The sequence below is a fragment of the Mugil cephalus genome, chromosome 12 (genome assembly GCF_022458985.1).
Source record: "Mugil cephalus isolate CIBA_MC_2020 chromosome 12, CIBA_Mcephalus_1.1, whole genome shotgun sequence".
Lineage (NCBI taxonomy): Eukaryota > Metazoa > Chordata > Actinopteri > Mugiliformes > Mugilidae > Mugil > Mugil cephalus.
Genome location: NC_061781.1, coordinates 3,734,579 through 3,746,969, shown reverse-complemented (window position 1 = coordinate 3,746,969; position 12,391 = coordinate 3,734,579). Strand labels below are relative to the sequence as shown.

At 43.8% G+C, this 12,391-nt stretch overlaps 1 protein-coding gene across 38 annotated transcripts in view; it reads right to left on the bottom strand.

Moving 5' to 3' along the window:
* The window catches only part of clasp1a (cytoplasmic linker associated protein 1a), a 74,418-nt gene extending 62,236 nt beyond the window's left edge, over nt 1-12,182 (bottom strand). For all 38 annotated transcript variants that reach the window (XM_047601796.1, XM_047601802.1, XM_047601810.1 and 35 more), the window contains exons 1-2: nt 12,027-12,182; nt 9,216-9,944 (exon numbers count right to left, since the gene is read on the bottom strand). In XM_047601796.1, coding sequence (XP_047457752.1) covers nt 9,216-9,413 — 198 coding nt within the window. In that variant the 5' untranslated portion in view covers nt 9,414-9,944; nt 12,027-12,182. The remainder of the gene's footprint in view (nt 1-9,215; nt 9,945-12,026) is intronic.
* Between the last annotated feature and the right edge of the window lie 209 nt (nt 12,183-12,391).

The window sequence follows — 12,391 nt, the reverse complement described above, 5'->3', positions numbered from 1 at the left end:
CCACAACAGTCAGCTCATGATATCATAATGCCATGCCTGTTATGGTCCTGGTGGAGTGCTGATAAGAATTATTGGTCCCTCATTCATCTCTCATCATGCTGTAATGGGAGACTGAACTGTCCGAGGCAGACTGGCCCAGGCTAAGCTGACTCAGTGGTCTATCTCTTCTCTCCATCTGCCAGACTGTTACGCTCCCAAACGCCCAACTAATAGTTTGAAAGATGGAATTTAAAATTCAATTTAGGCAGACTAACTGGGAAAAGCACATCTAACTTTCCCCCCCAACTGTTAAAAATTAAACATTAAACCAAAAATGCATAATTTTTTATAAACGGCAGGACAATCGAACCGGGCTCCATCTCATTTGCATGCAATGTCATGTGGAGACGTGACGAGGTGGGGGATTGCAACGCACGTGGAAATGCTAGCTTAACTGAGGAAAGAAGGGAAGAAAAAAAAATCCTCCCGCTGAGCAGATTAAAAAAAGAGAACAGATTACTACTGGGGTCTGCGCCACAAGGGTCCCCACCACCAGACACTGTTTTACAGACAGTTATGTGGGTAGATCACCAGGAAAGTAACTTTATAGCTGCTGCTGCTGCTGCTGCTGCTGGTGACAATGATGGTGACACACAAAGGCATCAGATTTCACACATTCCAACACTAAATAAAGACAAGAAAGCAGAGATTGCTTTCAGTAAGAAATGTCTAAGAAGGTTGATTTCACAAGGTTAAAAATAGGGTGGCAGTGAATGATAACTGTAGAAAGTGAGGAGAGTGATAACAGTGTGTGGGAAGGGACGAATACATAAGGAGGAGTGCTACAAAGTTAGACATATATATGAGCATGCACGAAGGAAGAATCCAAAAAACAAAGAGGGATGCAGCAGTGAAACAGGATAGGAAATAGAGGAACAGAGGACTTGGTGTGGATCCAGGCCCTGGGTACTAAGTCAGAGCATCAGATCTTTTACTACACTCTCCTCCTCCTCCTCCTCCTCCTCCTCCTCCTCCTCCTCCTCCTCCTCCTCCGCTACTGTGTCATAAACATCATGGCGCAGCCCTGTAGCCAAGCTGGCTCTGCTGTCGTTGGACGAACGCACACAAGCACTTTCCGCTCCACACTCTGCACCTCTGCTCCTGCAGCCCAGGACCGCACCCACCACAGGCAGGGAGGCTCACTACAGTCACACCACCGACAGGCAACCACGTCATTAGCTTTTAACGGAACTGGCATTCGGCAAAATTAAACGCTGCAGCATTTTCCTATTTTTACTAATAAGTAAACAAACAGTTGACAGGACAAAAGGTAAAAAGCAAAGATGTCTTATCCATGACTGTGATATACAAATCAGCTCCCAGTCAGTAAAACCCTTACACACTTGCTGCATAGGGAGGGACAGTGATAAGCGAGGTTGAGAACCGGTTCCAAATCAAACAGCGGTTGAACAGTGTCGATTTTTGCACTCCAGAGTCAGATGAATGCTTTCATCCACCATTTTTCCACAGTATTAAGAATCAGAGGACGTTGCACGGATGCTAAAAATCTTCTCTAGGCCTAAAATTTGATTGATTTAGCAGTATTCCTCCAGGGTAAGCAAATCCTAGCGTCATTTTATTTCAACACAATAGGCCGACAAACTAGAATTTTGCAGCTTAACCCAATTATGTTAATACTGACTGCAGCAAATATCCCATAAAGGGACTAATGCCACCCTTTAATCCCAGACTAAAGCCATGTCCTTGGAAATACTAACCTAAGCACAATGGACTGGTACTGGCAGATTTAAACCATTTTTTTCCCAAATACCGTCATAAAAATAATATAACAGACTTCTTAATGTGGCTGCTGTTACCTGAAATGTTCATTAACATTTTGGACATTTAGATTAAGTAGCAGTAAAACAGACTAAATGTAAAATGTAAATCTTACAGGATCCAATTAACAAAACCAAATTTTCTTCAGAATCAATTCGGGTTCATTATTAAACCTCAACAGGTGCTGAAATTAAAACCTGAATTTGAAATAACTGATTCATGAAGAAGTTATTTAGATAAATAATAATCTGCTCCACTATTGAACCAGAAATCAGAAACGACTCCTTATGAATAAATAAATCCCAGGGAACGTGCTTTCAGTTTTATTACAAACTTTTAAATTTAATCAAACCATTGTCCAGCTCTGCTCAAAGGAAATCCCACCACCGCACATTCCCACAACTCATAAATCACGACTGCATCTCCTGACTTCACACTACCATAAATCCTCCCATTGCTAACCCTTCCCCAGCTTTGTCTTTCTCACACAAAAGTACAATTTTTATTTCGCAAATCAGCCAGATGTAGTAAAATCACAGCGTGTCCGACATCTTCTTGAAAGCTTTCCTTCAGCAGCGCTGCAGCTTTTAAATCTCTGCAGTCCCACGGTTAACGTGTCTGGGATTAACTTTGACCCTGGGACCATGCCAAGGATTCAAAGTCCTCCTTCACACTGAAGTGACCAGCTCAGTCAGGAAGTAGACCTGGATGTTCACCTCGGGTACAAACATGCAGTGGACATGGATGGAAATATTGTACATTCATTGTCTAAAGTTAACAGATCCAAAAGTATAAGCCCTAGCTTTACACTTTAAAGTTTAAAGAAGGTCTCCCATGGTTTTGCTGCCATCACTCAAAGTGAAAGCAGAAATAAAATACACACAGTCGACTCCACCTGTACAGCGTGATGCAGTAAATGAAAGAGACGTGTTATTGGTCAAATAACCCCAGGGACACACGGACAAAAAAGTCGGCCTCATAAAAGAACAAGACCCAAGAGTCTAGAAAAGTGTGTCTGATTGATTTTGACGTACTAACGTTCTTCACGGAACCAGTCTGCCCATCACTTTAAATTATTTTTAAATTAAAACATAAAGCATCATTAGTAGGAAATGTTTGTCTGGTCATGCTCAACAAAACAAACATTCAGACTCACGTCAGGCTGAATGGTTCAAGTGAACCTTTCATTTGTTACCAGAGAGTGAAGCCTGCTCCAGCGCCACAGTCTTTGTTTAAGGCAACGCTACCTCTGCTAAATATGTGCGGCTCGTGGTTCACTGTGTTTAAAAGCTGTGACCACATGAATGAGTAGCATGTCCTTCACCCGTTCACTGGGGTGACAATGGAAACTGAGGCCGTGCTTTAAGAGCTGGGACGGGAGCCGGGATCCGAACCTTGAAGAGACACGCAAAGCTCCCATTCCACCGTGTGTTTTTGCTTCAGGTGCTGAAACAGGTTTGCCGTGCTGACATGGTTAGTTCTAAACTTCTGACAAATATTAAATCCTCACTGGACCTTGACACCTTTCTTTGGTATTGATTTGTCATCTTCAGCAACCGAGGCAGTCATTACTCAAGCTTGCCTGTGTCCAAAGAAAGAGCCCACATACAAAAGTATAATATATTGCACACATGTACATGGAGGTGCATCACTTTGCTTTCAGCGTCCCTCGTCTCTTTCTTTGGTTTTTGGGTTTCTATTGTATCGTGGTCGAATTCTTCTTTACCAGCTCAACGAGTGGAAAGGTTGTAAAAAAACCTGAGAAAAATGTGGATATGCCCGTGTGTTTTCAGTGTTAAATATTTTGATAGTCAGGCTGGAATGTTGCCTCTCTGCCGGTCCATGTACGCATAGGAGCTACACTTGTGCACCCGGGACAATTTCAACTAAATATTGAACCATGTCCACATTAATCTTACATTTAGCAATGCTGAATGCCTGCAGGGAGTGGAGTAAAGCTAACTAATGTAAGCACTTGCCAGAAGGAAATGGTTTTCTTTTCTTTATAGGCCATGTTGCTCGCTGGACAATATCCTGTAGAGATGTTATGTTCCCCTGCAGGGCTACAGAAACAGCCTTTTATGAGCGCAGCTTCAAAGTGATGTCACTCAGCTGCAACCTCAAACATTTCGCTGTCTCAGAGTACGAGTACCTCGCAACTAATCATCCGTCCGGTCTGTGATGATGTCAGCAAGCCAGTCCTCCCTTCAGACACACAAGAACCGCCACAAACAGAAGAGCTAGGACTTCGCTCCTTCACTTATTCTATTCCAGTTTCCCCATAAAGCACATTTTCCTCCGTGCAGTCCAGATCAGCAGCAGCCTGAAGCGAGTACACCACATGACACTCAACTGTGTTTTGTTTATGTTGGTGTCACTTTTTTTTTCCCCTCAAAGCTTTAGACACAGAGACCAGAAAACTGTTTATTTTTGCTGAAGGAAGACAGAATTACTGAGATTATTGTCCCGTATAAAACCACACAGCACAGTAATAAGCAGTGGAGAAATGGTTTCCACGCGAGGAAACAAAGCCAGTAAAGCAGCCACCAAAGACACTACCAGTCCCTAGTGCTGAGTCTGAGAAACGCAACCATAGACGTACTTCACAAACAGTTGCAGCTAAGCTGACCCAAACCCCTAGAGCAGCCTGACAAGGCGCAGGAGATGCACGACCAGTCATGCTAGTCCCTAAGGCATCTGCATTTGAGCAGAAAGCTACAAAAGCTACGAGCTACGAAACGAGACAGGACAGAAATGACTGTCTGGTGGTCAGGGCTGGAGGGAGAATGGAAGGACATTTTTGTATTGTGTTTTGTTTTGAGCACAGGAACAAATACACAGCAGATCTTTCTAGGCTGTCTCTAGAAGAAAACGCCTCGGCCTGCTGAGCCCAGACCGACCGGAACAACATTACAGGTGGCACCAGGTTGTCTGAGCAATCGCTTCAAGGCTCGTCAAGCCGGGAACTGGTCCTGCCAGCCTGAATTGATTTAGTCGGTAAAGCGACTCAGCTCCCATGCTCAGCTCTGCACATGCAATTGTGAGACAGAAAGGACGGAGAGGAAAGGTGACAGGGTGGATTATTACTTATAGGACCCTATCTGGTCTCCTGGAAGCAGGAGGCGTGAAACGAGAGAGATGACGAATTGCATTCTGGTTTATGGTTTGACATACGCCTTTGTCACACGGGTGGAGTGGTAAATGAAGAAGCTGATCAAATATTACATATTCATTTGTGTTCTCTGTATGCCAATAGCTTTTTAATGCAAATATTAAATCATTAGTTTGTTAAAGGGTGAACTTCAATGAATAAAGTAAAGCGACGCCTGAACTCAGGTTTTTATCAGGGTTTACCATTAGTGAAAGGTCAATAGAATTTAGTTTTTTTGTTTGTTTGTTTTTTTTCAGTTGGTCAGTGCTGTATGTACTGAAGTATACTGAGGTGCTGTGCTGGCTGAGAGAGAGGTAAGTGCATGAAACTAAGCCGGAATCCAGCCGAACTTCCCCCACCCACCAGTTATTATTTGTGGCGTAATGTTGGTTTGGAGTCACACAGTTGGGAACAGATTATGCTCTGGCAAAGATCTGCTGGGCTCATCAGAAACATTTGGGAGGGCTTAATGTGGTGATGGACAGAGAAGCAACAGCAACGTGGTCATACGTGACAGCTGAGCGTCGTGGAGTTTGCAGTGAAACGGCTCTGGTTGGTTGTAGGACTGTCCAGTTGTATTTTCTCTTCTCTGTATTGGTTTAAAAACCATCTATACTGAAATCCAATGGCTATCAGAGTCCAACTCTTAATGTTAATCAAGTCTGCCTATGCCAGGTTAGCATAAATTGGCAGCAGGAGGAAATATAAATGAATGATGACACAAGCATCTTTTTCACAATTCAACTTGTCCCCACAAGGAAAGAACAGACTGTGTCTTAATTATGTGCTTTCGCTACTACACCGATCAGCCACAACATTAAAACCAATGAAGTAAATAACATAGACCATCTTCTGACAATTCATTGTTCTGCTGGGAAACTTTTGGACCTGGTATTCATTCATGTGGATGTTACATGTAGCACCCACCTAGACCAGACCAGGCACCCCCACCCCATAACAATGACACAGCAGGATGCAGCCTGACACACACACACACAAGTTTAGGAACAATCCCAAACTGATCAAGTATCTGTGGGATGATCCACAGAGGCCCCTCCCCTCAACCCATAGGACCCAAAGGCCCCCACACTAACACCGTCCTGTTGCCAGACACCACAGGACACCCTCAGAAGGTCCATGTCCATTCTCTGATGAGTCACAGCTGTTTTGGAGACACAAGGGCGACCCACACAATATTTGGCAGGTGGTCATAATGTTATGCCTGATCAGTTTAAAAGTCTGCTGTGAAATGGGCTAATGTGAATGTGGATGAGGGCGTGGTGTCTGCGGGATAATTACGGAGCACAGACGGAACAATTCAGACGTCAAACACGAGCAGATGTTCCCAGGAGCACACGGAGACAACGTACTACGAGACTAAATGTAACCTTAGCCAGGGACTGCAGACCATCTACAAAGCCTCTCAGTGTACTTCTGACACACAGGCCACTCCTCACTCAGCCTTGCTTCCCCGGCAGCGCCACAACCTCTGCATGGAGCCAATGATTAGGTTCTTGTAAGCTTGATTTGAGTGGATTTAACAGCTGAAACACAGCTGGTAGGTGCCTGCTGACTTGACGCAGCCCGAGGAGGAGAGGACACGAGGGACATTTCTCTGGAATAAGACAATGAGAAGTGTCTGTCTACCACACGTGTGCCGATTTTCATGTGAAATTCTTCGAGCATTAAGACAATAGCCTGGGAATGAATATTACTGTTGTGCGTATCAGCTGTAACAAGCTAAAGTTTACTGTCAGTGGAAAAACAACCGTTACAGGCTGAAACGTCACGAGCAGTGTCCTTCATAAACAGCGTTCCTCCTCTTGGTAACCTTTTGATGTTAGGAAAAACACAGACAATACCAGCGTTGCTGTAGTAACAATTTAATTTGTTCCAGAAATATCCGATAATTTGACTCCAAACCAAACAGTATTGTTACCTTATCCTGATCTTGAGCCCTTCCAGTCTGACATACAAGTACACTGGCTGACTCTGTAGCTCTGTGAAAGGCCTCTACCCTTGACTTCTCAAACTATCCTGTACAGCAACCTGACATGTGCTACCCAAACATAAAAGACATCCACAGCAGAGAACACCCTAAGTGACTAAAAGCTACATTTAGGTTGAGGTTAGATGACTAGGAAAGACTGTAACTTTCTTTCTTTAAGCCGTTGCTAGGTATTAGAGACGTCCCCCAAACCTCCATTTATGGCAAATGAATCCATTACCCTCCTTCTCTCTCTCTCTCTCTCTCTCTCTCTCTCTCAAACTAAATACTTTCCACATTAGTTGCCAAGTGATCAGCTAGGCCTGTGCAGAGGACACGGTCTGTGTTGAGCTAACGAACAGCCTGAAAAAGTAGACGGCTCTTTTTTTTTAACTAGCCCAATCTCACCTTAAAAAGACTCACTTAAGCTTTGGCAAGTTTCTGAAGACAGAAAAGCAACTCAAACCCAAAGAACTTAGAACAACACAACAGGGCTAAAACAGCCCCAACTTTGAGTGTGGCACAATTTGAAGAAGTTTGTTACGGCTACATTTGCAAGAATACGGGTTTTGGGTGAAACCGCACAAGTCCTGACCGTCATGACCAATCTGGATTTTTCTGTGACTGGAACCTTTTTGAGTCCAGGTCCCAGAGAGGAAAAGACGTTTGTGTGGACGCCTGATATGAACACAATGATGACATCGCCCCTCAACCCTAGTCCCCGATGTCTCATAACAGCAGCAACATCAATGGCGGACTACAATCTTGTTGGGTTGCTACTAGGGTAAAATACATACTGTTGTTTCGCCACCAGAGATGAGCTAAAAAGGATTGGTGACTGTAATCCAGACTGTATGTTTGTTAACTGTGCACAGGGTTGATGCACATGCTCCGCCTCTTCGTCTTCTTTTTTTTGGCTGAGTTCTGTAGCAGAAAGAGCGCCACGCATGGGCCTGGGATATGTACTACAGCGTTTCTACAAATAGATGCGGTTTTGCGATGGATTCATCTTTACACAGAAATTCTAGAAACAACGCCAAAAAAAAACCAGGAGAAAAAAGGATCATTTTGGTACATATGGACGTGGACTAAGAAGCATCCCTTTTGGGTAGCCCTCCCCGCTAGCCTCTGCAAGCTCTGCTGTCACACTGCTCCTTCATCTGAGCAGGATCCCAGCCAGAGCCAATTAAACGACCTCCTTCCCCATGTTCCACTCCACAAAGGAGCGGCACAGGTGAACCCATATCATTCAGGTACAACTGACAAAGAGACTGCACAGGCATGAAGTGAAAAAAATATGGCTGAAAACGTTCTCTTATTGAGCTACTGAGGCTATGTTCGTGCAGAGATCTCTGACATTTCTAGGCCCACACGGAGCAAGAGCAGCATATCGCAACATGAAATCAGACTTTTAGTAAACAATGGGTTTTCACAGATAAGGCAGAGAAAGCTTCCAGGATTGGGGCGCTGGAACAACTGCTGATGTAATTACTTTTCGGGGCCAGATAAAAGTGTGCCCTAGATTGAACTCCAAAATAAAGCACAATCAATGACACCACAAGAATGTAGTCCAGCTCCATGGTGGAAGGGAAACAATAACATTACATGGCCTTGTCGAAGAATTCTTTGCTTTATCTCACAACAAAAACTGGAAATTCTTCCTTAAACAAACTAGAAATGATTATATGACCATACAATGATAAGATAACACAGTGTGTACTCAAAAAACAAGAGAATTCTGTCACAAGCTCATACTTGTTTTGTTGCTTTCCAGTTGCTGCATGGGATTCAAGCGTCAGTCATACTAATTATTTGTGTAAACTGTCAACATTGAGCCCAGCTTAGACAGCTGACGCCTAATGTCATGTTCATGATTGATAGTCTATTAAATAAGAGATTTAAACCATAAAGTACTTTTATTTCAAACATGAGCAGTTATGCTCACCTGAACCATGACATTTCCTAATAACATCCAACCCCACACCTTAAGCATGTTTTTAAAACACTACCTCTGTGAAAACAGTGTCAGTCAGCGACTGAAAGAAGGTTTGTGTAGGTGGAGACGGTGCTGTTAATAGAGGATGAAAGCAACACACACATGGATGGAAGCTTGTGTCCGAAAGCAAATGGAGAATCATACCGATGTTGGGCAATAGTGAAGGCATAAATCTGGGTGGATGCAGGTTTGTGAAAGCCTTAGAAACGACTTGGCGCTTTCCCACAAGGCCTCTCACTGCGCGACTTGTCATGTGAGTTTACCTTGAAGTTGCTAGAGTTGACCCAGGAGCTGGCAATGCCATCAACCATCTTGTCCAGCGCTGTCTGATCTTGCTCCAGATCATGAGACTTCTCTTTGTCCAAAATGTAATCGATGATCTCCTGCCCCACCTGCAGCCGCCGGCCCACGTCCTTCTGCAGAACCTGGGTCAGGCAGTTCTCCATGCTCGGCTCCATCATCCTCTCCTCGGAAGAACAGAACCTCTGGTTTCTTCAGTCTGCCCAGCTGTATGACTGACGGCCTATTATCAATCGGCCACTGCTCGGGACAGCAGGAATGACGGTTAAACAAAAGGAGTCCCACTTGGTAAGTATGTGGCTAGCTGGCCCGGGAAAAGGGAGAAAAAAGGAAGAGGCCCGTGTACACAGTCAGCTTGTATTTTTATCCCTGAGGACAGGCCTTGATTTCGTGCCAATCGCTAGCTTGCTAGCAAGCTAGTGGCTGTGCCCTAGGGAAAGATGGAGCAGGGCTTGGGGAATGGCAGCAATGCAGCATGTGTGTGTCTGGACAGCAGCTGGGGAGAGTTTACTACTCCCTCCCACTTGGGTTTTTTGCCCCCTCTCCTTCTCTTGGAGGAGCCCAGGCCAAACCGCTACAGCAGGGGTAGATGGTTGGATTTGGCAAGCTGCAGCCGAGGCAGCAAATGGAGATGGATGGAGAGGGCTATCTTAGTGCTCCATGTCTTGTCCCAGAATTTGCCCCGAGTTGCCCTTGAGGAGTTAAAAAACAAACAAAAAAACAAACAAACAGACAGATTAGAGTAAGTATGAAATATCTTATAAATCAATTGCTTACTTTACATATATTATATGTGATATACATACATGATTTGCCTCCAGCTGCATAACTACAGTCTGAAAGTCAACACACTGCATTTATTTCTTACTTTGAGCTTGCACTGACTTTATTAAACAATAAAAATATGGATCATGTCCATTTAAAAGAACCAGTGAAGGACCTTCACTGGTTCTTTTCTAGCATTTTCAGCTTCAAAATATACTAAACAATACTTAAAAATAGTTATTTATCTCTTGACTGAAAAGACTGCTTCCTGCTTCCACGGTATGTGCAACTTTGCGGCCACAGTTAAGGGAAGACAACTTCCTGTTTCAAATGGACAACATCTCTGTGGACATAGCCATATCCATAGAGAATTGGTTTTGGCAATTTCATGAAGAGTCAACAACTTTACGCAAACTGGATCACCAATTGTAAGCCTCTCAGTCAATATTGGAGGCAACTTCTCCAAGATGACTGGAAGAAAATCTGCAGACGAGGTCCAACACCTTGTGGAAAGACTTCCCACTAAAGCAGAGCACCATCAATGCTCAAGAACATGACAACAACAAGCACGCGTGGGTACAATATTTAGGTAATCAAACGCTTGAAAATCCTGCAAAATGAAGTCAGAAATAAAGGTTGGAGTTGAACCACACTCCCAGTCGCTTCTCATAAAACACAGGCACTGCAGGTTGAGATGTAGCAGCATTTTCAAATAAAGAAGAAATAAAAATGTCACTGCTGCTCGTCTGCTTCTGTTCCGAACATGCCGAGAGGTCTCCTTCCCTTCAAATGACCCTGGGTGTTTTGTTAACACGATTATCACCCAGAAAAGAATGTCTACAGCGCCCCTATCAGCTGAGGGGCCTTTGCTCCGGGAGATGAAAACTAAGCCTGCCTGACTGTCTGTCTTAAGGAAGATCGTCAGATCTGCTAGTCTACCGACCGGCCTCCACAAGGTACAATAACACATAACACTATCTCCTTATTAGTACAATCTTTTCAGGCAGAGAAATAAATGAAAGTGCCTGATGTGTTTGTTTCCCTTCCGCCTGTGTCCCAGGTTAGACTTGAAATTCCAACTGAAACTAAACAAATTATTTTTTTTGTTTGGTGTCGAGTGCCTGTACAATCCTGCTGCAACTGTGAAGTTTACCAGTGGGATGAATAAAGTATGTATTTATGTATGTATGTATGTATGTATGTATCTATCTATCTATCTATCTATCTAAATAAGACATAAGATATTGTTTACTTATCCAATATATGGGAAATTTCCTTGTCACAGTGATGCACAGGACAAGAATATATACACTAACAATATCAAATTTGCAAGAATATACAAAATATACAAAACTAAATAACAGCTCTCTGAAAAATATATAAAAGAAACTAGAAATAAGTGGCTGGGAGAAAAACACAAACTGTGTAAATCACTGTATGCACTGACTATTAAGTGTCAGGATTTCTCTGTGTGAGTGAAAATAAATCTCATGCGTGCATGAAGGAGAACAAAATATAATTGTCAGCTGTCACAACAATTCGTTGTTGTTGCAGCCTGCTCTGGTGCCACGTTATAATACATGTTTCTTAAAGTCTCATTTCAAAAACCTTCATGGCTCACTTGTCAGATTTGCTTAGTGTCTGTGTGTGTGTTTTATTGTGACATGCACACCTCTGCTTTTGTGCAGCATTAGCCGAGCCCCCGGCTATCTCTCCCTAGCCTGACCATCCCTGATATGGCACTGCGGCTCGGCAGTGAAACAAAAGCTGCAAAAAAATGAAATAAATGTTAACGAACCTTTTTTTTTTCTTTCTTTCTTTTTGTACCTCTAAAACTGCCGTCAACCCTTTCCACCGTGCCAGGCTGAGCAGGCTAGTGAGAATAAAAGCTGAAGCTAGCCCCTAGCGGAGCCCTACCTTTCAATGAAACGTCAGTTCGCCACAAAGAAGAAGAAAACGTGATAAAGGTGGCGAGGAGGTGTCGCTACATCATCCGTGTTTCTACTCACCATATCCCGCATACAAGCCGCCGCTCGTCCGGACGCTCAGCCCGTAATTCTTGGCTGTAAATAAACAGTCCTACGGCCTCAAGTCTCTACTGTCTATTTCTCTTTACTCTCTCCACCCGGAATGCTGCCTTCCTGGCCTGGCCCTGCGGGACAAGAATGGGATCGTCATGCGCATGCGCGGTCGACCCAGGGATGATGTTGGCACTTGGAAAACCGTCGCATGGCAATCGGCCGTAGAAAAATGTGTTATCTTCTACCTGGCCTCTGGCGACATCTACTGGACACATGGAACATGCGCCTTAACATGAAAAATATCATTAGCCTAGATATTTTTCATGTTAAGGCGCATGGTATTAGGCCCTAAT